Raw genomic sequence first — 26,100 nt, 5'->3', positions numbered from 1 at the left:
AGCGGGAGCCCCCCCGGGGCGGCTCCGGACCCTGCCCGCGGGCGGAGGAGCGGCGGCGGCCCCGCCCTCCGCGAGATGGAAGGGGGCGGGGATCGGCCCGGTGTGCGCATGCGCTGAGGGGAGCGGGTCCCCCCCCGGAGCCGGCATGAGCCGCGCGGGGCCCGCGGTCCTGGCCGCCCGGCTGTGCGAGGCGCTGCACGGCGAGGAGGCCCCGTAAGCGGGGGAGGGGCGCGCTGCAGGGGGGGTGGGCTACGTACGTACGTAGGGGGGTGTCACTGCATGCACTGCACTCGGGGAGGGGTGTCAATCTATAGGTAGCCGTGGGGGGGTCACTGCACGTACTGCACTGGGGGGGGGGTCAATGCATAGGTAGCAGTGGAGGTCATTGCATTGGGGGAGTCAATCTATAGGTAGCACTGGGGGTCACTGCATTCACTGCACTGGGGGTCACGGCACACACTGCACTGGGGGGTCAATCTACAGGTAGCAGTGGGTGGTCACTGCATGCACGGGGGGGTTAATCTGTAGGTACAGTGGGGGTGTCACTGCATGCACTGCACTGGGGGGTCAATCTATAGGTAGCACTGGGGGTCACAGCACGCACTGCACTGGTGGGTCAATCTACAGGTAGCAGTGGGTGGTCACTGCATGCACTGGGGGGTTAATCTATAGGTAGCACTGGGGGTGTCACTGCATGCACTGCACTGGGGGAGTTAAACTGTAGGTAGCAGTGGGGGTATCACTACACTGCATTGAGAATGGGTCAGCAGGCAGGCTCAGTGTGCAGTGGGGGTTGCTGCGCTGAGAGGGAGGGCACCTTGCTGCTATGGGGCTAGCGGGGACACACTGCACTGGTGACAGGAGGTAGCTCGCTGTGCACTGAGGGGCTCGCTCACTGGAGGAATGGCTGCTCACCATGCACATTGCATTGCTGGGGGGAAGGGGAAGGGATGTGCAGCACTGGGGAGGGGAGGGCTCCCTCTACTAACTAGCTAGCAAGTTTGTCCCCTGACCTGACTCTATGGCTGTTACTCCCTGGTTTCCACTCAACCCCCGTGGAGAGCACAGCCAAAGAATACAGGCCTATGGTGCTTGTGTGGGTGTGCGTCTGCCCGCTGCTCTTCCCATCCTGCTGTCACAAAGCAGCGCTAATAAAACATACGGTGGAGCAGTAGCCAGGCATTGAGGATTCTTGGTGGCTTGCTTCTGGTCATATTGCCTGAGTTTGTGTCACCTGGGTAGACTAACCTTTTCGGGCAGAGCCTGTGTCTTTGTATGTCTCCAAGTACCTAAGCTGCTTCGGAGGGTATATAAATAAGCTGTAGTAACCTTGCACTCACTGCAGCTCTGAGCCTGCCTGCTGGTATGATCCAAAGCATACAATAGAGTGTAGCCGAATGCTATTCATGCAGTACTTTGCTTGAACATGTGCAATAATATCTGATACCTTTTTGCAAATCGTACCTCCTAGTCATTGCAATTCCAGTGTCAAGCAATTAATTATACTTGTATTATGCTTACCAAGAAAGGAACTGGTTGTATCATGGTAATTCGTGGTTATTTCGCACCTTGCTGTGTTTTAAGAGGTGGTAATAATGCTTTTATCAGTAGATCACAAAGCAGATCTGTATCGTTATTTCCATTTTATAGATGGAGAAACTGAGGCACAGAGAGGGGAAGTTGTTCCTGCCTCAGGGGATTAAGTCCCTCTAAAGTGTGGGGAGAAAAAGGCTGCTCTGATGATTGTATGGTAGAAATGAGAGGATTCAAAAGCCCCTATATTTTGCTGAAAACTACCAGCTATCTAATCTCAGAATGCAAGGAAATATGTCTGGACTTGTTAGTAGAAGCCTGAGGTTTGTCTGACTATAACAAGGGGCGGAGCCTTTGCTTTCTCACTGAAAATAGGGCCTCTGGGTTAAACAAGTAATCAGGAGAAACCGGAAGCATAAGTCTACAATGCACGGGAAAGCTATCCGAAGCGGGGAGCACCCCACCAGGTGCTGCCTCTGGAAAGCCAGCAGCCAGAGGCAACAGGAAGCTTATGACAAGTGAAGGCTACTGATAAAAGTAGTAGGCGCTCCTTGTGTGCATTGTTTTGAGGGTCAGGAATTTGTTGCAAAACTTGTAACAATCTTGAATCACTTGTGAATTACAAGTATATTTCCCCCCTCCCCCCACCCGATGAAGAGTGAGAAGAGAAAGTGTGCGTCGGCAGGCGTTTTAGTGACAACCAAATTATTGTTATAAACCGCTGCCAAAACCTTCCTCTTCAAAAAGTGCATTTTACTCTAAGAATCCCTTTCTACCCCTCTCCCCAAGAAAAAAACAATCCAAGGGAGAAAAACCTGACCCAAATCAATTTAAAGAAAAACAAACAAGTACATTTAATAAAATTTAAAGTATGCACAACGTGGTCCCATGCAGAGTTTATCCTGAAATGGGAAACGTGCATGAGATTTAATGAAGTCCAGTAGGGACTTTGCACTTGCTAATAGATTTTATGTGGCAGGTGCTCAGATACCATGGCCAGGGGCAGAAACACAAAACCCTAAACGAGATTAAAAAAAGGAAAAGATTGTTACAAAAAAATGACATTTGTCAGGTGATTACATCTTCTAGGGAACACCAGTCCCTAACCAGCACGTCTGGAGATTTTTGGGGCTAAGGAGAGATTCTTGCCAGCAGTGTAACCTCAGTTGAAAGATGCATCTTTAGACATTGAAGTTATGTATCTTCTGGCACACCCACTTGCATCAGATAGACTTCCAATAAATTACAGGTCTACGGTATTGTTGTCTGATACTCACATAGTGGAATGACTGTTGTAGAAACTTTAAAAAGACATTGTCCCTGCCCCGAAGAGCTGAGTCTCATGTTGAATGGTCCCTGTCTAGTCATGCTGTGTGACTATCCCATGTGGGTAGCGTGTAAGTTGGTGTCTTGTTGTACATCTGAAGGGTTGTGGAAGCACTGCTGAAGCAGGGTGCAGATCCTAACCTGGTTCTGCCAGAGGGAATTGCAGCGATCCATCTGGCTGCTGGCAAAGAAAGGGAAAGCGGGGTTCGTTGTCTGAATCTGATTCTCCAGTATGGTGGAAACCCAAACGCCAGGTAATCGGGAAGCTTTTTTATTTGGGGAGAAGGGGGGTGGTTTTTAGTTAGCCAATGAAGCCCATTTAATACTTTGTGCACTTCAGACATTAATGAATTCATCCTTCTCCCTTTCCAGTGCAAAGCAACATCTTTGTTGTCCAGATAGAAAAACTGAGAGGTGAAGCAACTTACCCAAGGTCCCACGCTAAGCTATTGGCAAAGCTGGGGATAGAACCCAGGAGTCCTGACCCCTACTTTTGTGCTCTAATCATTGGGAAATCTCCCCCAAACTTGTGATCTTGGATAAGTTAACATTTGCCTTTCCTTATGTATGCCTAAAAATAACTTGGAAGCACAAAATGAAAGACTTTCTGTTCGGTGGGTTATCACAGTGCGCTGATGTACGGGAGACTTGCTCAAGGGTCTATCTGGGAGCGCTGAAACTGACAAACTGGACACAGATGTGTTCAGTGTGAATTGTGTGGCTTTATTTCTCACCTGCTGAAAAGGCAGAACAATCAGGGAGGTACGTAGTCTCTGCTCCAGCCCAGTGTGGAAAATGTGTGAGATCCAGGTATGCTGTGTCCTGTTGAATCACATTTGAACTGAAAGATGCTGGGAGTGACTTTTTGCCTTTCTTATTTGCCCAGCTGAAAAGATGAGATGCATGTGAAGTTTGATCAGAGAAGAATAGTTGTAAACTGTAAACTTGTGAGAAGTGTTACTATTGAAGATGGTCCCATTTCAACCAGGGCATTGTGAGCCAATGTTCAGAACTGCATTCAGTACGATAACATGTCTCGGGGATTTGCCTTCCACAGAATTGCCGTTTAAATCACCCTCTTAAATGTTAAACGTTTGTCACTCTTTTAGAAGTTGCATTTGCAAAGACAGACAAAATATGAAACTCGGATCTCTTCTAAAACAATAATAAACTTCCCCTGAATTATGTGTTTCTTAGAAAGCTTGCAATGATACAAACTGCCACAAACCTTGTTATGGTCTAGGTTGTGCAAGGAGTAGATGTAACCCGTCTGCAAGACGGAGTCGGCAGTAACACGTGCCAGGTTCAATATCCCGGGGCCCCTCTTAACAATATAACACAGACCCGGCTTGAGCCCCCACCCAGTAATCAGTGATTTGTAACCCAACACCAACCAAAATTGATCACTTTGGCAATACAGCTCTGTCTGCTGGATACCTAGGCAGAGTAGGTGTGTTCATGTAAATACCATCTGGTCCTGAAGCCTTTTCCCCCCAGCTCATCACTAGCTGGCAGCGGAGAGCTCATTCAGACCTTGCTTACATATAAAAAGAAAAACATTTGTGTGTCTTATCATGTTGATATACCAATATTTAGAGTGGTTGCAGTCCATTCCTCCACTAGAATCAATCATACATTTGACAAGACAGTACTAAATGAAATGTCTCTTCCTTTGTCAAATAAGATTGGAAGTAGTTGCAAAATGGTACGTACCAAAATATACACCAATCAGTGGGTGTTCCTCACTATACTGTATCATAATCTCCTGTTTCCTTTGTTGCGTTTTAATAGACACACGGTGGCATTTAAAGAATTTTTTTCCTTAAGGCACATAAAGGTATTGCAATGTAAATGTGGGGCACTGTGTATTTCAGGTCAGTAGAGGAACTCACGCCATTGCATGTAGCAGCTTCTTGGGGATGTTATAAATGCTTGAAGCTCCTACTGCGGAATGGAGGGGACCCAAATCTCGAAGACCAGGTTCGTATAATTATGATTTCAGTGTTGTCATCCCCAAGGTCTTGCTAACTAACTTAGGGACAGGCATTTCTTAGGGCTGTGATGGATTCTCTCCTCATTTTATCTAGTCTTCTAGACCGGATCTTTCTAACTGATACACTCTCAACCTAAGCTTGTGGGCTTGATGCAAGACTTGCTGGGTGATGTTCTGTGGCCTGGGCTATGCCAGAGGTCAGACTAGATAATCATAGTGGTCCCTTCTCGCCTTAAGATCTATGAATCTATAACCAGTGAGGGACCTTGAGTGGATAACCATGTCTCCTTATGGTCCTGAGCAGAGATTACTGCCTGTGCTGAACTGACTGGTGATTTTATGATGTGGGTGAATGTCTTCAAGGGATTAGAGGCCACCAGATTTGTTCCATTTGTCACTTTGAGCAAGAGCAGAAATATTAATGTATTAAACTGTCCGTGGCCCTGAGCACTTGTCATTAAAGCTTATTATTTAACTGCCAGTTCAGTACAAGGCACAAATAAAGGCATGGTCCCTGCCCTGAAGAGTTGACATCTCGTGGCTGTGTTCGCAACAGGAGGACCCACCTATATTCATTCACCCCATGGTGAGCCTTTTGCTTTACCTGGGTACAGTATTCTTCTACACCTCCATTCCTGTTGCGTTGCTGTGTGCTGTTAAACAGCTGCCACGTTCCACCTCAGAGGTGGCTGCATTTCAGTAATGAATGAAGAGCTTCGTCCATCAGTAAAGTGCTTTGGTGTGATCAGCACTATTTAAATGCAGCTTCTCCTTATTCCACTAGAACCCTTTACTGTTTAGCTTGAGATCCTTTGTCTCTGGAAACTACATACATCACCTGCCTAATGGGCAATCTTCTTCCAGCCTAAGGTTGGCGGACCTCCAAATGTGGCTTTCCAGCTGAGTAGCGCAGCATGGCCCTACCTTTACACTTGGGTAGTTCCCAGCAGAGTGTTTCCCCTTGAGAAGCAGAGCATGATAAGGTGGTGTGTGTTTAATACATTTTAATAGTAAAATGTGTGTGTTTGTTTTTTGTGCCTTTGCTCTTCAGGATGGAAACAGAGCAATCGACTTAGCCTTGGAACAGGGAAACAAGATGTGTGTGCAAATCCTGCAGGGCTTCCAGTATGCCTGGCTCCCAGAGGAGGCCGATGGAGCAAACAAGCACACGTGTAAGCGTTTCTGAATGAGTGCTGGGCTGGTGCTTCTGAACTGTGAATGCCCTCATTTGTAAGGGCTTCAGCTGCCCCGGGAGAATCACCTTCTCACGAGCTCTGTCTAGCCCCTGTTTGAAGCAGGAATTGACACTTTTTATTTAAGTGCAAAATTGTATTTAAAAAACCCAACACTTAACACATTCCCTGCAATAAGGGCTGGTGAAAGGCTTTGGATTCTAGGCCACTGTCTGTTTGCAAACTTCCTCCCACACTCCGTCTGTCTCAGCCCTGGCTTGGAGGGACCATCTCCACGGCGCTGAGAGGGACTGTAAGTCTGTGGCCCCTCAGTCTTTGGTCTCTCTACTGACCTAGCAAGGCACTCAACGAACAGCAAAAGTCCTCATCCGTTAGTTCCTGATATGACCTAGAAATGAAGGGCTCTGGATCCCTCTATCCCCTGACCCAATCCCACAAACTGCTCTCAAGCATTTTCACTTATCTGCAGTCTAGAAAAACCAAAGCAAACTGGATTAATGCTCCGTATTGCTGCGATAATAACAATACCCAGCTCATATGTAACACTCTTCATCCGTCCATCTCAAAGCGCTTTACAAAGGAGAGCAGTAGTAGTATCCCCATCTTACAGATGGGGAAACTGAGACACAGGGAGGAGAAATGACTTGACCAAGGTCACCCAGCAGGCCAGTGGCTGGGAATAGAACCCAGGCTTCCTAAGCCCTGGTCCTGTGCACTGTCCACTAGGCCACACTGCCTCCTTTTGATCTGTACTGTGCTTTTATTTGATCTCAAAGCACTTTAAAAACGAAGCCTGACAGCATGCTGTGAGGTGCTCCCCACATTACACGCGAGTGAACTGAGACAGACAGGTGAAGTGACTCTCTCAAGGTCACACATGGAGTCAGTGGCAGAGCAAGGAATCGTTTCTAGGAGTGCTGGTGCCCGACTGTCTGCTTTGCCAGCGAGGTGGTACTGCAGATGAACTGCTGTGTGTGTTTTGTTAGCATGGTTTGTAAGACGCAAACGTACGTTGATGTTTGCTGTTTTAATATAATGAATGCTGAGTTGTGAGTGTGTTGCTCTGTCTTGTACAGTCTGCCACGAAGGCTTGAGAAACGCTGAGAGCTTCCTTTCCACTCTGACTGACGACTGCACGGAAACCGGTATCATCTCAAGACTTTCTGAAGCGTGGGATGATCCTGGACCGCTTAGCAGCACCCAAAAGTGTCTGCCAGACGGGAGTCCCAGTAACTCAGGGCTGGGTGTCACCTTTAACAACGTGGCAGCTGCTGATGCAAGTGGCCGGCTGAGTTGTATCCCAGGGAATCTCCAGGACCATCCGTGCTGTTCAATGCCTCCGTCCACGTTGGCCTTTTGTGCCTATTCGCACCCGGGGCGTTCCCAGGGACCTGCCACTTTGTCTGACAATGGTCCATGCAGCCGTCATGGCCTACCTCAGCCAGTGCTGTCCAGCACTTGGCTTTCAGCCAGTAATGAGCCTCGAGAACTAACTTCAAGTCTAACTACAACACAGGGCCTTCCTGGGGATGAAGCGTCTGCTTCTTCTTCCTCAGAGACTGACGACAGTTTGACACCACCTGGCCCTGGCTATGAAGACACAACAGACAGTGGTCACGGTCTATCTTCCCAGCCAGTGCCTGGCCCGGATGAATCCATTTCAAAGGAGCCTGTGATCTTCTCTCAACCACAGCGTTGCAGCATGAGCCATGCAGCGCGGGCACGGAGAAGTGTCAGTTTCTGTGAGTCCCCTAAAATGTTCCCCCTCCGTAACAATGGGAACTGGAAGGAAAGCCCTTCGGGGCCACGCTGCAACCCCAGAGTTAGTGCTGCCAACGGGACTCTGGGCCTGTCCCGGCTCAGTGACGTCCTCGATCTCGAAACGTTAGGAAAGGTGAATGGCCAGGAAGGATTGGATGTCACATCCCCAGACCACGTGTACCTGTTCTGTCGGGCCAGCTCCACAGCCATCTGTGACTTGGAAAAGACGGTGATGGAGCCAACGTTCCCGGCCAGAACACACGGCAATTCAGACTCTCCCTTCGCCGCTGGACAGGTGCTTAGCAGAAGCTCCGAGAGCGGCAGCGGCCAATATAGCAGCTGTGACAGCGACTGTTACGTTAGCGCCGCAGACGCTTCTGACCACAGTGAGCCGAAGAAATGCTTGGAAGGGAACGAGGGCGGTACACAATGCCGCAGCTCTTCGCTGTGTGCCGGGGACGGAAGTGCCGATTCCAACAGCGCTGGCAGCAAAGATGGGAGTTCCCGAGTGCACTTAGGCAAACGGTTGATGGCCAGCACCGCAGGGCAGAGCTGCGAGAAGCTGGTAGAAATGCCATCTGCAGTGGAAGCAGTTACGCAGCACGTGCCGCCCTCCGGGTCACAGAACACAGAGATTGCAGGAGGAAGGCATTTAGATGCTAGTTCTGAAGCATCCCACATTAGCAGGGAGGGTTCTGGTTTGACCTCCGCTGGGAAGCCAGCTTCAGAGCTGTGTACCTGCGGCACTGCACACGAATCTCTCAAAGACACGGGGGTATCGAGCCCTTCCCAAGAGTTACAGGCTGAGTGTGTCTCTCACAAGCAGAATGACAGAGGCTCAAACATCTTGTCGACTCAGGAACCACATCAGTTGACCCCGGCTGATGTTGCGGTTGAGGATGCTCGTCCTCGGGAAGCTGCCGCCTCTGTGAACTACAGGCAAATTAGTGCAGATTGGAAACTGCAGGGTAAATTGAAGGCGATGCTGCTTTCCACAGACAGCAGTCTCTCTGCAAGGACAGAACTGACCAGTAGCCAGTGGGTAGCAAGAAAAGCCGATATTCAGGAATGGGATCCCTCTGCAAATGGGTCTGACCCAGAGATGCCGGACACGGTGCTGCTCAGTGGGGCCATGGGCGGGACGCCGGACATGGGGACGCCAGGCGGGGACATGGAAGACAATAACAGAGAGGAAGAAATGAATGGCAACCCATTCCAAGGGAGATCGGTAAAGCCTCCCAGTCTGAGCAGTGAAGCTGACACCTTAGTGATCCAGCACCTTGCCAGTCCCGCTGACGGTTCTGGAGAAGACGAGCTCTCTCACTTGAACGAGAAACAGAAGATGGTTCCCACATCTTCAGATGTTTCCCCACTGCTTCAGCTGCGTCCCAGGTCCTGCCACGTCACCCCCAGAACAAAAAGCCGCTTGACCTCTGCGGCGCGTGACAGCAGCTCCTCCTCATCGCTCTTCGAGGAGACGCTGGAGATGCCAAGGCGGCCCAGGAGAATTCGGAGCCCCCCGGGGATGCGTTGGATGCCAGTTGGCCCTGCCGCCTGTCTGGAAGGTAATACCGCGTGGGGGAGCTGGGGAGCTCAGGGGGATGAAAATGCATCTTGTTGGGAAGCAGAAGAAACGAATGACCTGGATGATACTGAAATAATTGCAAAAGCCACCAGCCACTCAGGGTCCTCTGCTGGTCATAGCAGCTACCCAGATGCCAGCCCCACAGTGCTGCTAGACTCTGCCGGGGGCACCGATGAGCAGTCCTTGTCCGGTAACAAGGGGGAAGCCGAGCCAGGTGCTGCCTGCCACCCTGGCCTTCCTCCCCGCCTCCCAAGCTCCGATACAGACAACCCCCCGTCAGACAGCACGTGGCTGACGGAGGATGGGGAGAGTGACTGCACAGACCCAACGCGGCAGGTTGCTCTCACCAGGCCCCTTGGTGCCACAGCCTTCTCCCAGGCTGAATCAGATGCTGCGAATGAGGAAGGTGGGAGAGTGTTGCCCAGCGCGTGCCCACAAGAGGAGCGCCATCAGCCTCAGCTGGATGCCAAGAGGCAGCCTGGTCCCTCCAGGGTTAGTTTCAGTCGACTGTCCTCCAGCAGGGCTTCTTGGGCAACGTCTGCCACCGACCACCCTTCGAGGCTGAGCCCCGTGCCGGACTCATGCAGCCAGGACTTACCCCTCTCGCCCGGCGGCCGGCCTGTGAACCTCAGCGCCCGGGAGCCGGTGGAATATCTCTACATGGACGAGGAGGAAGGGTACGCGCTGATCGAGCGGCACGTCCCTTGCACGGACGACGCATCCGTCCTCACAGACACTACGAGCTCTGATGACACTATCGTTTATGACTGGAGAGCCTACCAGAGCAAACTGGCGGAGCAGGCAAGCAAGGAGAACCAGCCCCCGCAGTGCAAGTCACCAATGGCAACCTCCAGGCTGCATCTCCTCTCTGATGAAGGCCTCATTAGGAAGCTGAGAAACCTGGGCGCGAACCCAGGGCCCATTACGGGTCTAACGAGGAAGTTCTACTTGCAGCTGCTCGACAAACTGATGACAGACCCGAACGCCCAGGCCAGGAAGAGGTCTGCAGGTAAGCAATTTCTTCCAGGGAACAGGTGGGTGTGGAGCTTCTAGCTAAGCTGTTCTGTCAGAGACGGAGCATTTAGGCCAAGTCAGCATGGAAAAGCTGCACCTGTTTAAATTGATTTAGTTAAACCCATGCAAAGTCCTGCTCCAATTTAAACTGGGTGTATTTGGTTTAGCTAAAGTGGATTAGGAACCTGAAATAAGCCCCTCGCCAACTGAAATCAGTGTCAACACAGGGGTTTGCACTGGTTTTACTAAATCGCTTTCCTGTGTGGACAAGGTCTGCAGCATTAACATTTTAACAGGTTTTTCTGTTGCTGCTTTTCCAGTCCTGGGGCCTGATCTTGTCTGCACACAAACTTGCACTGAGTTAGTTAAACCAGTTCAGACCACAGTGTGGATGCTATAATCTTGGTTTAGCTTAAATCTGTTCCTAATAGACTTAGGGCTTGTTTACGCTTGAAATGCTACAGTGGAACTGTAGTGCTTCCATGTAGACACTACCTATGCTGACAGAGGGCACAGCTAATCCACCTCCCTGACAGGCAGTAGCTAGACCGATGGAAGAATTCCTAGCGCTATCTTCACGGAGCATAGGTCAGCGTAACTACGTCACTCGGGGGAGGGGGGGGATTTTTCACATCCCTGAGCAACATGGCTGGGTCAGCCAAACCAGGCCTCAATCTGCTTTACCCTGAAATAAAGTCCCACGTGGCCTTTAGCACCAGTTTAACAAAATTGGTTTAAACTCTCACCTCAAATTAAGCCAGTGCAGCTCCTGTGTACAGAGGTTTCTTTAAAGGTGCATTTGACCCCAAAGAAAGCAACCACTTACAGGACCCCTTTTCTCCCCTCGGCCATGCCAACCCCCTTGGTTTGATCCATGCGCTCTCGCTGCTAGAGGAATCATTCCTTGGCAGCATCCGAAAGCACCTACTCCCCCTTCCCCCGCGGGTCCCTTCCAGGCGTTGCGTTGTCCTGTTACCAAGCCTGGGCTCCACTCTGTATTGGCTCTGAGGCCCTAAATGCTCCCAGTTCACTGTAGTGACCTCCCTACAGCCTGGAGCACCTAGTCGGATACTCCGAGCCAGGGAATGAAGTGGCATAAAACCCAGTTGGAGCTGACTGCTGCTGAGGCAGTTTGGAATGGCCGGAGTTCTTTATAGCTTTGCCCCCGCTGTGATGTGGTGATGTTCACTGAAAGGACTAGTAAAGGCGGGCGATCCAAAGGCCGAGAGGACGGTAATCGGTGTAAAGAAACACAAACCCGATAGCCCAGATCCGGCGTGTACGAACCTGGTAACCTACAGCCCAAAGTGCTGCACTCACTAGATTTCTGCTCTGGCGGTGTCTCTTGGGAAGAGGCGATAGCTGGGTGCTCCCTGGTGTGTGCACATTACTCCCCGTTGCCTAGCCATCTCTGGCTCGCCTTGCCTTGTCTAATCCAGCTGTATGCTCTCTCTCTCTCCCCCTCCCCCCTCTCTGGGGCGGGGGGGGGAGAACGGGCTGCTTCTTGCACTGGCACAGGACACAGCCCTGAGCTGGCCTCTGCGCTAGAGACCTTTCAGATCCCCGACTGCAAGGACGACGAAATGGCTCTCTCCAGACAGTTCGACCAGCCCGACAAGAACAAGAAGTGGAGGGAGGGCGTGCTCAAGTCCAGCTTTAACTATCTGCTGTTGGACCCCAGGTATGGCCTCTCTCCCTGCACCATGTCCTCGCAGGGCGGCTTTTCCCGTCTCTCTCTTAGAGGGTCTCTCTGAACTCTTCCCCCTTAGGGACAAAGTTTGCAGGTCCCGCATCTGACCTGCTTTAAAACTGCCATCTCCTGGGGAAAGTCCACTAGGCGAACTTTCTCTTCTACCCTCCCGCTCCATTGGCAAGAGCGACTCTGCTCTCCTGTTCCCGCAGGACCTGTGCGGGGCGGTGGTGGGTGAGTGGGGTATGCCGTGTTTGTACCAGCAGGGAACTGAGGTCCACTGGCCAAGCTTTTCAGAAGTGACTGGTGATTTTTGGGTGCGCAACTTGAGACACCTTAAAAGAGCCTGAGCTAATAACTATACATAGAGACTAGCCGGGGCCCCCGCGGAGCGCAGCCTGCTGAGCCGGAGACTTGGGGCGTGTGGAAGGAACAGCAAATGAGACCAAACCCTTCCACGCTCAGCGTTGCCTCCTCCTGCAGGGTGACTCAGAACTTACCTTTCCGCTGCCACCACCTGAGCCAGGCTGACTGCTTTAGGAGTTTCGTCAGTGCCATCTTCTACGTGGGCAAAGGGAAACGCTCCCGACCCTACAGCCACCTCTACCAGGCCCTAACTCACTACAAGGGTGGAAAGAAGCAGGTAACTGGGCAGGGGAGTCCTAAAACAAACTGCCACTAGGTGGCGATAGGCCCTAAACTAGACTTTTCTGCTCTGCCCGAGGTTTAAAACCCACATTTAACACAAGCTCTGTACAGATGATGAGATCAGTGTGAAGCTGGAGCTCACTGATTTACACCGGCCCAGAATCTGGCCCAAAGCTGTTTAGTCCCCTGTGGAAAGGGGTGTGGGGATTGCATGCCTCAGGAGAGCCCTTTAACTTCAAGGTTTGCCACTGACTCCTCCGCCGCCTGGTAGTGACAGGAAGCTGGTACCAGCTGATGGCTGGGCGCTGGGAGCAGGCCTGCTTTGTGGATGGAACGGGCTTCGGGCTGTTACCCGGCACTATTCACATTTGCACCACTTGTCAGTGAGGGCCTGGGGAGATGGCCATCGCATGGAGAACGACCAGGAACCTGCCAGGGGACAATGAGCTGGCTGCTCCAGATCTGGGCGAGAACCAGTTGGAAGAATAAAATTGCTTGGGTTTAAACGTCTCTGGGAACAGCCCACGCCCAGTGTGTCTATCGGGATAACTCGCCTGCCCCCACCAGTGGTTTTCAACCTGTGGTCCGCAGATCCCTGGGGGTCCGCAGACCGTCTAAGATTCCCAAAGGGGGCTGCACCTCCATTCAAAATTGTTTTTAGGGGTTCACAGATGAATGAAGTTTGAAAACCGCCGTGTTAGGAGGTTTGTAGTCACCATCGACTGTATGTCCCACAGGCGTGCCCCAAAGTGCAGCACATCCTGGACATCTGGGAGGGCGGCCAGGGCGTGATCTCCGTGCACTGCTTCCAGAACGTCATCCCGGTGGAAGCTTACACGCGGGAGGCCTGCTTGGTGGATGCGATTGGTAAGGCAGCAGCAAGTGGCATGATGGTTTTGTCCTAGGTTTACACGAGCTTTCCCCCCCCCAAGAGATCCTTCAAAGACGTCCCCGATCTGGCCATTCCCTCCGTAGCCCCACGGTGAAGTGGTTTAGAAGGGGAGGGGCTGGGCTCTGAGCCCACGACTGGGAGCCCCAACTCTGAAACTGAATCCCCCCCTCCATGACCTTGGGGAAGTTTTCCCAGCTCCGTGCCTCGGTTTCCCCATCTGTAAAGGCGGAATGGTGATGACGACTTGCCTCCTAGTGGGGTGGGGAGGGTTGGCTTGTTTTTAAAGCACTTTGAAGATGAAATATTTGTTCTTGGTTTCACGTGAACCTCGGTGAGCTTCTAGCCATCCCATCCTCTGAGGTCCGCGTCTTGGGGGGCTAGCTTGAACACGCCCTGTCCTATTCGTGGTGGGAAGGGGGCGGACAGGGCTGTCACTGAGCTGAACTCACTCCTGATACAAGCAGCTGTGACGCTGTTGCCCTCCATGGAAACGCACCTCCTTTAGCAGCCTTCCCATGGGGCAGCCAGAGAGAAGTTTCCCGTGGCTGGCACAGGACGGGGGTGATTCCGCTGAGGGATTTGGGGGGGGGGGGGGATCAAGCTGTGTGCTCCCCTGCTAGTGGGAACCCCCTGCTCCCCCCACCTCCTTAGTGCAGATGGCTCTAGTGAGCATGCTTCCCCTTCCAGGGTTAAAGATGCTCACCAATCAGAAGAAGGGGAATTACTACGGCGTGGTGGCGAGCTGGCCCATGAAACGTCGCCGGTGCCTGGGGATTCACATGCTGCACAGGGCCATGCAGATCTTCCTGGCGGAAGGGGAACGGCAGTTGCGTCCGGCAGACCTCCAGATTGGGCAGTGAGGATGCTCCTCTCGCCTGGCTGGCGGCTGCAACTCTAATCAGATGGCTGCGTATGGTGAGCCAGGGAGGTGTACGGCTCGCAGGGGGCACTGGGATAACGGAGCTCTTAGCTAGACGGGGTCTTGGAGTCATTCACCACCGGCGGCAGCTCGAGAAAAGGGCAGATCCAAGCTGCTGTGGAACTGAAGCCTGCTCCCCTCTCCCTAGAGAAGGGGGAGCATTAAACTGCACTTGGCCAACTGGCCGTGGAAGGTGTCTCCTGCCTGTCGGGGGCGGGATTTTTAATCACCGAAATGTGAATTAAATTTGTCTTTTATCTCTGCTGCTCTGAGGTTTGGCAGGAGCCTCAAGAGAAGTCCGGCACAAAGAACCCCTGGGGGGTTTACAGTGTTTGTAGCAAGCGGAATCATTCCCTAGTGTCACGTGCTGACCGGCCTGCGAGGGGCAGGGGACCTGTTAGTGGCAGCTCATGTTCTTGATTCTGTCTGTGGAATCGCGCATGGAGAATGATCTGCTGGAGAGAGGGCGCGTGGGGAGCACTACCTTTTACATACTGCTAGTTTTTGTGCTGCTTTAAGGTTTGTATTTTTTTTATTTGTCTTTCCCAAAAGAATGTTTTTTTAAAAAAATAAATCACTGTGGATGGCTCTTAGCTCAGAAGTAGAAGCTTTTCAGCCTGTCTGTCTGCAGGGATCTGAACTCTCGTGTCTCGGTCCATCCCCCAGCCTCTGTTCTGCCAGGATCATTCCTCCACCCCGAAGTAGGGAGAGGTGTTGGGCTTCCCTGTGCCTTCTCTCACACATTTTAATCTCTCTGGTCCATTGTGCTGTAGCTGGTTTTCTCCCACCCCTTTGACCCGATCCGGGCTGTTCTCAGTACTAGTTCTAACATGCTCCTTGCAGAGCGATAGGACTCCTGCCCGGCCTGTGCGACGCTCTGCTCCCTTGCAACTCAGCAAGACTCTCCTTGGGACCAGCAGTGAGGTTAACCGCTCAGAGCGGCAGTGACGGAACTGCAGCCTGTGTCCGAGCACAGAGCAGACCCTGCCCCAGGGCTGCAGGAGCCGGTCACTGGGTCAATAAAGTCACACGTGCTGAGAATAGAATGGCTATTTACTGTATGAAATGGCACGCTCACAGGTTAGGGTTTCATCTTTAAATGGTGGATTACAGTGCACAACTTTCCTTTTGCTTCAACACAAGCAGGGTCAGGTACAAGCGGCACAGACTCCGGAATTCATGGCAACAAACACTGAAAAGAACGTGTACCACACCAGGGCACAATAACAGTCACCTCAACGCAGCGGCAAGGTCAACCCTGTGTTTCCAAGTACAACTCAGGAGGATGGGGGGGGGGGAAGCAGCTCTTGGAGCCCAGCTGCAGGGAGGGAGTGTTAATGGTCAAATCAACCAGCCTGGCAGACCAGTGCCAGCAGCAGGGTTCCACCCCCAGGGCCCCAGCCTGCCTGGTGCTGGTGGTTAGAGACAGTTCTCTGGGAAGCTCACCCTTGCCACCTAGTGGGAGAGAACCGAAACCAAAGCATTGGCCTTTTCTCCCTCCCTCCTCACTGGAGAACAGCTCCTCCCCCTGCCCCCATCAGTGGGGCTAGTTGAACACACCCTGCTCTAAGGGTGAGAGGAAGGGGGGGGATAGGGCTGCACGCAGGTGACCCACATCCTCCTCACCCCACACCTGTGGCAGCCATTAACCCCAAGTGCTAAGGTGGTGCTGCTTGGAGGCGGTAGCATTGTACACCCACTGGTGTCAGTGACTGCACAGGGTGTGGGTGAGGAGGAATTGGGTCCAGGGCTGCTTCCTTTGCCATGGTCAATAGCTGACCACTGCTGCCCCTGTTCTTTTTTTTTTTTTTGTTTGGGTGGGGGGGAGACTAGTCTGTCTACTGCAGTAAGCAGAGATTTCTTTGAGCTACAGCCACAGTGTTCTCCTATGGCTGGCTGGCGCTGCAGCCGCCCCCCAGTCTGCACTCAGTGCAAATCCACGCTCTGGCAATGGGGTTGTTACTGCACATTCCTCAGTCCAGGGTGTGTCCGACAGACCCCTCGGCGTTAGCGTTTCCGGACCCCATCAGAACTATGAACTAGAGCCAGGAGCCTGTCTGCCATTTAGTCCTTCCTCCTTGGAAGCTGCTGTGTCGTTTTCCTGCCGCTCGGGGCCAGAGCTGGCTGAGTTGCGGCTTCTCTCCGAGATGCCCCTGCAAAGAGAATCTGTCTGTAGTTTCCAGTGAGCCAGGGCTGTCTGACCCACAGCGGGATAATTTCACTGCCCACTGAAATGCAGCAGCTGTTTAATAGCAGGCAGCAAAACTGCGCACCAGTTTCAATTGGAAATGGCAGGGTTCATTTTAAGCAGGCACAAGGTAATTGCCCAGAGTGGGCCTGGGCCAGAGCACTGAGATTAAGATCCCCCTGCGCTTTCCCAACGGGCTGGGGCATCTTTCCTGACCAGTTCTACGTTTCATTCAAAAGCAAAGTGCCTCCGAGCCCCACAGCAAGAACCACCGAGGATTCGGCTTGCAAAGGGATGGGCCCGAAGGTTACGACAGGTCTATGCACATTTCTGCAGCTGGTCTGAAATAAAACATCAGAAGGCTGAAGTGCTGGGCAGTGTCCACTAAGAATGAAGGACCCAGAGGATAATAGAGATGCTGTAACGCGGGGGTCGTCCAGCCAGGTCACTGATGACGAGGGTGTCTAGAGGGCATTAGTCTAGAAATTTCTGCCTCCGCAGGTTAATAGCAGCCACTTGGTCACACCGTTCACTGGAGGCCAAGTCGACTGTGTAAATGGAAACACGTTTTGAACCTCCTTGTAAGTCGTTAAAATTCTCATTATGAGACAAACCGGTCCGGAGAGCAGAGCACTGGGCATGGGCCAGGAGCCCCCGGGAGCGACGCCCTTCAGTCAGTGATCAAACCCCGCTGGTTCCCGGGGAGCCGCGGGGCAGGGAGTCGGGTTGCTCTCGCATAGGGTGGGCTGCCACACTCAGGCTTCCTCCCCACTAGAACCTGCTGTCTCGGGAGAGGGGTGAGGTTCTGGAAGGGCCATCGTTAGGCTTATGGCGGTTCCTGTTGTCATGTCAGAGACCCTGGGGCTGTGCTCCCCGGGGGCGAGCCAAGCTCAGCAGTGGCTTTTGGCTTGGCCCACGGCCGCTGCAGTCCGTGGCAGGGCCAAGGGTGCCTGGAGCAGGCTTGGCCTTGGAGGAGTGGTGCCGTCACACAGGTGGGCGCAGAAGCCCATCACATGGCCTGGCACTTTGGAAGCACCTCAGCCCTGGCTGTGCAGAAGAGCAGGGGACCAGCTGCACTCAAGAGGCCCCCAAAGGTCCTTCCGGCAACTCGATCCAGCTCCAGTAGAGGATCGGCTCAGCCTCCGTTCTCGGGGCGAAGATCTGCCCTGCCCCACCCCGTTCCGCTCTCTGCAGAGTGCAGGAGCTGCTCTGTGGAGGGCTGGTTTGTATCTCTTTGGTTTCGATGCCAGAGCAGGGAAGGGAGAGATCCCTGAGCCCGGCGTGGGCTCTGGTGGCCCGGGCGATGCCGCACAGGGTTGGGTGTGCAGCCGTACGCCCACGAAGCGCTGTTCCTTTATGGGCAATAATCCAGCGTGGGGAAGGAGGGAGCCGACAGGCGGCCTGCACGGCTGTCCCAGCCAGGCCTCTGGCACGCAGCAGCCCCCACCCATCCCCTCACTCCTAGTAGCTGAAAATGAGGGGTGGGGGGAGACTTTTTCCTCTGCCTCTGGGTCAGTCTGGCCTGCAGCGGGACGCTGCTGTCAAAGTGGAGGGGGAGCCTCAGAGCTCAACTTTCAACTCTTCGGAGCCCCTGTTCTGCAACGGACTCAGCCCCTCCCAGACGGTGCCTGCCCCGCTGCTGGGTTTGCCAGGGTCCAGCGGAAAAGCCGCTTGGACCAGGTCCGAGGGTTGTTTTTCCATAGTACTTGCATCTATAGGTACGTGACCGATTTTCTTTTGTAGTTATTCTTTCATTACTTGCAGTGTTCTCCCCACACTAACCCCGGGGCTAGATTACTCCACGCCCACCAGGTTTTGGTGCAAAAGGTGACGCTAACGGGGATGGACGGACGCTCGGTGTTGATGGCTAGAAGATGACGTGTCACGGCTCCCTCTCCGCTTCGCATGCGGACGCGCTCAGCTTCTGGCAGGGCTACCAAACTGCGTGCTCGGGAGCTGCTCAGCAGGAGGCTGGCGAGGAAAATGCTCTGAGGCAGGGCCTGGCCACAGTGAAGAGAGCAGTTTGGAGTCGTAGTGCATCCGGATGCAGTGTCATTGACCTACGGTCTGACTGATCATGGGGCAGCTTCAAAATCAGTTCCCCAAGACCCTCCTCCGGCCCCATCGGTTCATGGCAGGTTGTGTGGGGAAACGGAGGGTCGTAGTGTGGATGAAGCCAGGGGAAAGGTACCTAAAGCACTGGTGGTTTAGGAGGTGGAAGGCGTGCCTGGGGGGTGCTGAGAAATAACAGGAGAGCCTGCTGCTGGACGGCTCGTCCTTTGCTGAGCCGCCTCCTCCTCTCGGACAGCTGGTGTCAAGCAGATCTAGGGGCTCAGCCGCAAGGCAGGGCAGCTAGCGGTCAGCAGGAGCCAGGCTCTAGGGCTGCTCTTCAGAGTCTGGCACCACCAGTCACTATCCCGCCTTGCTCTGCTACCAGCCAGACATGCGGTGACCAGTCCTCACTTCTCCCTGGGACAAAAGCCGCACGCCATTTCGGTTGTGAGCTCCTCGGGGCAGGTACCCTGTGTCGGGCAGGATCAAGCCCACCACTGGCCCTCCGGCGAGGGGCTCCAGCTGTCCGGGGCTGGCACACGTTCAGCCGAAGCAAAGAGGGGGTCTAGTTGTTAAGAGCTCATGGGAAGATGCTGCCCCTTGTGGCTTTGTCCAGGGGGCAGAGCCATCCTCATCTCTTGGCTTCCCCCTTCAAGCACCCCTTTGGTGAATGGGTGGTGGGATGCTCTGGGGAGCAGAGATGCCCCTCGTGCTGTACCTCGTGTCTTGCTTCTCCACCCCCTGCCCCAAATGGGGCCATTGCATGAGAGAAATTATACTACAAGGAAACAGGATGAAGATGCTCCAGCAGCGGCCATGCCCTCCCAGGGAGCGCGCCCCTCGGCCAGTTTGCCCTACTCCTGCCGCCAGCCTGCGCGCGCCAGGCCCTGCAAAGACGCTCCCCTTGAAGCCATTGTGCTTAGCCGCCAGCCAGCCCAGCTTCCAATCCAGCTGTATCCAGGGAAGGAAACAGCTCCATGCGTGGGGGGGGGGAGCCTTTCCACCACACCCCCCCTCTGCGCCTGCACTCAGACCCCGTCTCTCTCCACGTGGAAAAGTCCCTCCCGTCAAAGCAGCACCGCAGCCGGGTCACCACTCGCTGGCTGGCTTATTTCTTCTCCACTTCTCGCCCTTCCCCGGCCGGCGTCTCGGGCTCCCACAGGAGGAACTCGTGGAGCAGGGTGTTCACCGTCTCCGGACACTCCATCATCACCATGTGACTGCCCTCGTCAATCACCTTCAGGAACGCGAGCAGCAGGATCTGGGAATAGAGGACAGGGCACAGGACGGCCATCAGGGCTTATGGAAACTGGACCAGTCGAGCTCCCAGCCAGCTGCTCCCCCTCCCTCACAGCTGGGCAGATACCAGGGCTGTACTCCTGATGGTGCAAGGAGGAAGTCTGGAGCTGTCAGACTCAATGGCAGAGCCCCTGGGGCTGAGGTCAGGCTTAATGAGCATGGACTGATTCTCTCCCCTTCCCCCCCCCCCCCCCCCCCCCCCGCTGTAGTCCTGGCACCCAGCTCTGGGCTTATCTCGTTGGGACACAAGCCGCTGCGAGAGCCGCCCTGCCCCTGCCAGCAACACGTTCCATGCTGCTCGTCCCCGGAGGAAGAGGAGATAACGCCGGGCAAGGGCAGCTGAAGGGCTCTGCCTGTCTGTTCACACGTTGGCAGGCGTCAGCCATCGCTGACGCCCCAGCTAACCTGGGGGAGCAGGGTGACCTCCAGGGAGATGACTGCTGGCCTGGGCCGCTGGCTGGCAGCACAGGAGCCAGAGAGGAGAAGTGCCCTGAGCCCATCATGCCCTCCCTGATCAGGGGCAAGGAAGGGGGGCAGACAGTGGGGGAGAGTCCATGCCCACGTTGACCAGCGTGTGTTGCACATGACTGTCCACACGGGGTGGCTCTGCCCCCAGGACTGCATCCAGCTGGCCCCCTACTCTGCCCCTCCGCCATGGCAGCCAGGGGAGTTCAAGGGGAGGATGTTGTATTTGCACATGCAAATCAGAACCACGTTTCATCCAATGGCTGCACCAGCTAGATTGGTCTCTGTCCAATGAGAGGGCTGGTGGGGTCAGGGCACATTGCACCTGCGGGATGTGTTGCTTCCAGCCCACTCCGGGCTGAGGGGTTCTAATGGGAGGGGAGATGTCAGGGCAGGAGGCTCAGTGGGGGCAGCAGGGGCGAGGCAGAGAAAACCAGGCGCGATGACCCCACGGGTCTGGTCCAGCACAGCAAGACGGGGGATGCTGACTACACAGACCAACGACCTGACACCACGTAGCAAATCCTATCGCTTCTAACTCACGCTGTGCTCCTCAGCCCACGCAGGTCTGGCTGCTGGTACTGTACCTCGGCCATCCGCTGATCCTCCTCCACTGGCACAAACTTGTCATGCATGCCGTGCACCAGCAGCACCGGCACGGTGAGCTCGGCGTGATAGACCTCGTCGCCCTCCGGCCAGTACTGGCCGCTCATCATGGCCCGCAGGACGAAGGAGGAGACGTTGAAGGCGTTGCCTTCCTTGAGCAGCTGCTTCTCTTTGGCACCCTGGCGAGCGAAGCCAGCCCTGCCGGGCACACGACAGAGAGCAGGGGAGAGTTAACAGCACAGCCCAGGTCAGGGGGAGCCCAGCCTAGCACAGAGAGCTGGCGCAAAAGATGCCTGGCACAGGGAGTGAGCCCGGGCGATGGGCTGGGGAGGGAGAGCTGCCGTTTGCCTGCTGGGCAGACAGACTGACTGTGTCTGGGTAATGGCAGAGCCCAGCTGATCTCCCCCTGCACGTCTCCGGTCAGCTGGAGCCGGGCCCCTCTTGGGGCTGCGAGAGGCCGGGCTGGCCCCTGTCATGGGTGCATACTAGCCCCTTCAGATGCCGTGCTCAGCGGGACAATAGGTGAAGCTGTGCAATAGGGGGGTGAGAAGCAGATGTGGGGAGCTGCGGCCAGAAGTGGCTGCCCCTTGTCCTGGCACATCCCCAGTGCTGCCTCTGCCCTTGCTGGTACGGCCCGTCATACCGAGCGGCGGTGGGGGCAGCTTTTCATACCCCTCTGCAAACCTCTCCCTCCCCAGGGCTAATTTGCTCCAGCAACAGCTGTCAGAAGAGTTGGCAACTCACTTGAGGAAGCTCCAGGCCAGGCAGGGGGACAGGCAGTGAAGGACGCAGGTTGGCATGTTGAAGATGGAGCACAGGCTGGGCTCCAGCGCGGTGGGGCCGCCCCCGTTGATCATGATCACCTTGTGGACCAGGTCCGGGTACTCGTGGGCTAGGAAGGTGCAGAAGGAAACCCTGCAAGGAGGAGACGGGACATTTATCTGATTGGGCTCCCCACACACCGCTCTGCCGATCACCCTTAATCCTCCCCTGCTAATCCAGTCCTACTGGAAACATGCGGGATGACCAAGAGCCGAGGAACCCCAATATCACTGCTCCAGCTTGTACCATTTCCTTTGCCTGGGACGCGTTCTGAGCCCCAGGGCGGGCGGGAGGGAGCTGATCGGTTTAGTCCCACACGTGAACTCAACCTTTCCTGGGGAGCCTCTAGGCCATCTCTACTCCATAATTACTGGGGTCTGAATCACACTGACGCTTCAGAGCTGGGCCAGGGATGGCCTAATCCTCGCTGCACTGCAAATCAATCATCAGACAGCATGGATGAGAGTGTCCATCGCACAAGGACCCGGGTGGCGGCGGGGGAGAGGGATTCACCTCTGATCTACTTCAGAGCCAAGATCCCTTCATGTTCTACAGCTGCCTTTCAGACCTAATCCCCTTTCACTCCCCGGCTCTGAGCCAGTCTCTGTCTCCTCTATTCTCGTCCACGCCATTAAATACCTCGGGGGGCTGCAGCGAGGGCCTGCTCCTTTCCGAATGCCTGCTCCCGCCCTGCTCTTCGCACTGCTTAACTGCTGCCTAATTGACTTTCTTGGACTTACTGCTATTTATAGGGCGCCCTCCCCCTTGCAGGACAGGTCATCAGCGCTGCTTGGGAGCAGTCACTGCCCCTTCGGCAGCCCCCCCGGAGGTCACAGGTGGGGGTCTTTGTGCAGCCTGGCTTCCAACATTAGAGAGCGGAGGGGAGATGGTGCTGATCATAAGTGAAATGAGGTTTCCAGGCCTCAGTTTAGACTAGTGGGTGACCAGCAAGTGTGAAAAATCGGGACGGGGGTGGCGGGTAATTGGCACCTATCTAAGAAAAAGGCCCAAATATGAGAACAGTCCCTACAAAACTGGGACATCTGGTCACCCTAGTTTCAACGCTGGTAGATGATGCATATTGGTCCTGCCCGGAAAGCAAGAGCTGGTGGGATGAGCTGCCTGGCTCTGCCTCACTGCCAGGAGCACTAGGGCTGCAAGTGAGTGGCCGGGAGCCCCCGGGGCAGGATCGAAGCTGGACAGGCCAAGGGGGTGGGAACGAGCTACAGAAACGTTCAGGTGCGGTTTCCCAGCTCAAACCCAGATCAGGTCTGCCACAAGCCCTTTGTGCGATGAGGTGGCTGGTCTCAGCTCAGGTGCCTGCAGCACAGGACTTTCGCCCCACCGGCCGCTCTCCAGCCCTCTCGTCCGTCGGAGCTCTCCGCAGAGAGGCCAAGGACGGGAAGCGCCCTCCCCTGCGGGTGAAGCACGTGCTGTGGGGAGCCTGCGCAGGCTCCTTTCGCTCCCCGGGCAGCAGTGAAAAGGGGGAGCGGAGCTGACCCTCTGGCCAGCCAGCACGGCACAGCCCCCCGGAGCGCACGTGTAGGGCCTGTGATCTGGGGATGCAGACTGAATCCGCCTGGGGGTAGGGATCATGCACCAGTTGACGAGGCAGCAGGAGATGCACTGGGCTTTGCTGCAGCTGCTGCTGGGTTTGCAGAGTTTCCTCCCAGATGTAAGAACCAAATACAAAATAATAACCAAGGGAGCAGGAAGGAGGCTGACCACTCCCAGCCACCCCCAACAGAATCACAGACAAGGAGCCCGCTGGGGGGAAGCTATCATTAAAGAGACCGGCCACACAGCTACCCTACCGATCAGAGCCAGAGCGACAGAGGGCTATTTGCATTACTGCTTCCTCTGGCTGTAACCTGGGCTGCTAGTTTCCTTGACGGGACAACGGGCCAGCTGCATGGGGGTCTTCCCCCACCTTCCAAAGGGCCAGTCCAGGAGTGGCCCAGTGGTGTGATCCAGCTTGATGGGTGGGTGGGCCATGAGACTGGATGGACCGATCTGGAATTGAAAGACCTCTAGTCCTATCATCTTTCTTTCAGCGGTGAGTCCTGGACCCACACGGTGTGTTGAGAGACCCATTCACTAGGGAAGACTATGCTGGGGTGGGGAGTTACCCGCCCCAATCTCTCCCCTCCTGGGCACCCGCCGTGCCAGCCTCTCTGCCGCCCGACAGTGCCTTACCCATACGAGTGGCCTATCAGGATGTTCCTCTTCTTTGCATATCGCTTGAAGACGGCCCTCATGTCCTCGGCCAGGGCGTAGAAGGTGTAGGCAGCCGCGATCTGAGGGGCGGAGCTAGAGCCATGTCCGGCCAGGTCCGGGGCCACCACCTCGTAGCCCAGCTTGCTGAAGAAGTCCAGCTGCTCCTTCCAGATGTCCAGGGAGCCGCCCACGCCGTGGATGAAGAACAGCACCACGTCGCTCTGCGTCCCCTTGCAGCTGCTGATCTGCTTCTTGCAGTCGATGTTGACAACCTTCTTGGGCTTGCGCTTCCGGCGCTTGCCGGGCGCTGGAGCCTGCCGGGCGCTGGAGCCCGGGTTGGCAGCGGTGCCCTGGGTGGAGGCATTGCCGGCAACGTCCGAGAGCTCCAATTCCATGGTGCTCTGGGGCTCCACAGGGCCGTTCTGGCAGTGCAGGAGCTCGGAGCGGATGGCATCGCCCAGGTTCTCGATCACCAACTGCCCATTGCGGTAGAGGGTGATCTTGCGCTTACAGTGCACCACGCCCCGCTCGGGCCCCTCCTCGGGCCCCTCCTCGGACTGGCGGGTGGGCAGGGTGTGTTTCACCCGCAGGACCCTCCCGGGCTTCACCTCCAGGAAGCTGTAGCCGTCGCTGGACTCAACGCTGTCCACGGGCCCCACCGCGTTGGTTGTCTTGCCCATCAGGCAACACATGATCCCATCGGCGATACTGGTCAGCATGATGCTTCCTGGGAAGGGGCGAAAGGCAGGCCAGAAGGAGAGCTGTTAGCAAGGAGACCGACTCCCACTGAACCCATCCGCTCCCCCGGGGCTCCCGTCTGCAGCGGGGTGTGACTCAGCTGAGGATCTGGCCTGTCTCAGGGCAGGAGAGCCAAGCAGCCGAGTGCGAGCAGGACACGACTGAGTCTGGTTCTTCTCTGCCCTGCACTGTGTGTCCTCGCTGTGCAGAGGAAGTGGGATATGCTGGCGTTGGGCTCTGTAGCACGTCACCCCCCCGCCCCGAAGTGCAAGCAGCGGGGAATCAGGCCACTGCAGCCAGAGCTCTTTGTCACCCTCGCCCGAAATCAGAAGAAAGAAATCCCCAATGTGGCCCCAGGGGGCCTGATTCTGCACTTACTTACACTGGTGTGAATCAGCAGGAAGTCGAGCCAGAGGAGTCGCCCGGGGTAAATGAGATCAGAATGGGGCCCACTGGCTCTAGGCAATGCGCATTTCTCCTGCTTTGGAGATGGTAAGTGCGGAGTGTTAGCACAGATGCCCCCTGGCAGAGACACTGCAACTGCCCAGATGGGGCACTGGCAACGTGACGCAGCCCGAGTCTCTCCTCGTGCTACTGGAGCGCCAGCAAAGTCACCTCAGGGAAAGTCAGAGGAGATTCAAGTCCCGTGAACGGTGTCAAAAACAGAACCCTGGTGTCCTGACTCCCAAAACACAGTAACAGCCCCCCCTTCGCTGCTGCAGCCTTCCTGCTGCCCAGGTCACCAGACACATGCTTTGCAGGCGATTGAGAAATACCCTTTGATTTATCTAGTCCCCTTTCGTCAGGACTCCTGGGCCTGACTTGCTGAGTGGCTGTGAATAAGTCCCTTCCATTGAAGGCAACTGTGATTAAGCAAGTCGGGTGTGACGCACAGCCAGCCCGGCTGGAGAGAAACTCAAGTGGCAATAAACCAGCGTCTAGATAGCAACAATCCTTGGCATCTCACAGCCACCCACACTGGCAGAGACAGGCCCCAGAGGAGATATGCATCTAAGTCACCACACACACACACATGCTAATACTACTCCTTTGCTCTTGCCTAGCACCCACACACCCCAAAACACTTTACAGACACACTCGTTAATCAGAATTTACAACAAACATGGGAGGAGAGGAAGATTATTACGGTCATTGGCAC

At 54.9% G+C, this 26,100-nt stretch overlaps 2 protein-coding genes across 2 annotated transcripts in view; one reads left to right on the top strand and one right to left on the bottom strand.

Moving 5' to 3' along the window:
• The first annotated feature begins 145 nt into the window (after window positions 1-145).
• ANKLE1 (ankyrin repeat and LEM domain containing 1) lies at window positions 146-15,142 on the top strand. The gene is made up of 9 exons (XM_026654965.2): window positions 146-213; window positions 2,961-3,113; window positions 4,734-4,839; window positions 5,904-6,024; window positions 7,122-10,400; window positions 11,924-12,086; window positions 12,579-12,738; window positions 13,481-13,610; window positions 14,323-15,142. The coding sequence occupies exons 1-9, from the start codon at window positions 146-148 to the stop codon at window positions 14,493-14,495; spliced, it is 4,353 nt and encodes a 1,450-aa protein (XP_026510750.1). The 3' UTR covers window positions 14,496-15,142.
• A 4,517-nt stretch (window positions 15,143-19,659) lies between these two features.
• The window catches only part of ABHD8 (abhydrolase domain containing 8), an 18,353-nt gene continuing 11,912 nt past the window's right edge, over window positions 19,660-26,100 (bottom strand). Inside the window, exons 2-5 of the mRNA XM_026654883.2 lie at window positions 24,183-24,930; window positions 21,909-22,079; window positions 21,146-21,362; window positions 19,660-20,055 (exon numbers count right to left, since the gene is read on the bottom strand). Of these exons, the coding sequence (XP_026510668.1) occupies window positions 19,903-20,055; window positions 21,146-21,362; window positions 21,909-22,079; window positions 24,183-24,922 (1,281 nt within the window). The 5' untranslated portion in view covers window positions 24,923-24,930 and the 3' untranslated portion in view covers window positions 19,660-19,902. The remainder of the gene's footprint in view (window positions 20,056-21,145; window positions 21,363-21,908; window positions 22,080-24,182; window positions 24,931-26,100) is intronic.

This window comes from Terrapene carolina, unplaced genomic scaffold, assembly GCF_002925995.2.
Source record: "Terrapene carolina triunguis isolate 2854851 unplaced genomic scaffold, T_m_triunguis-2.0 Scaffold194, whole genome shotgun sequence".
Lineage (NCBI taxonomy): Eukaryota > Metazoa > Chordata > Testudines > Emydidae > Terrapene > Terrapene triunguis.
Note: the sequence above shows the minus strand (reverse complement) of the source record. Positions and strands in the feature narration are given on the sequence as shown.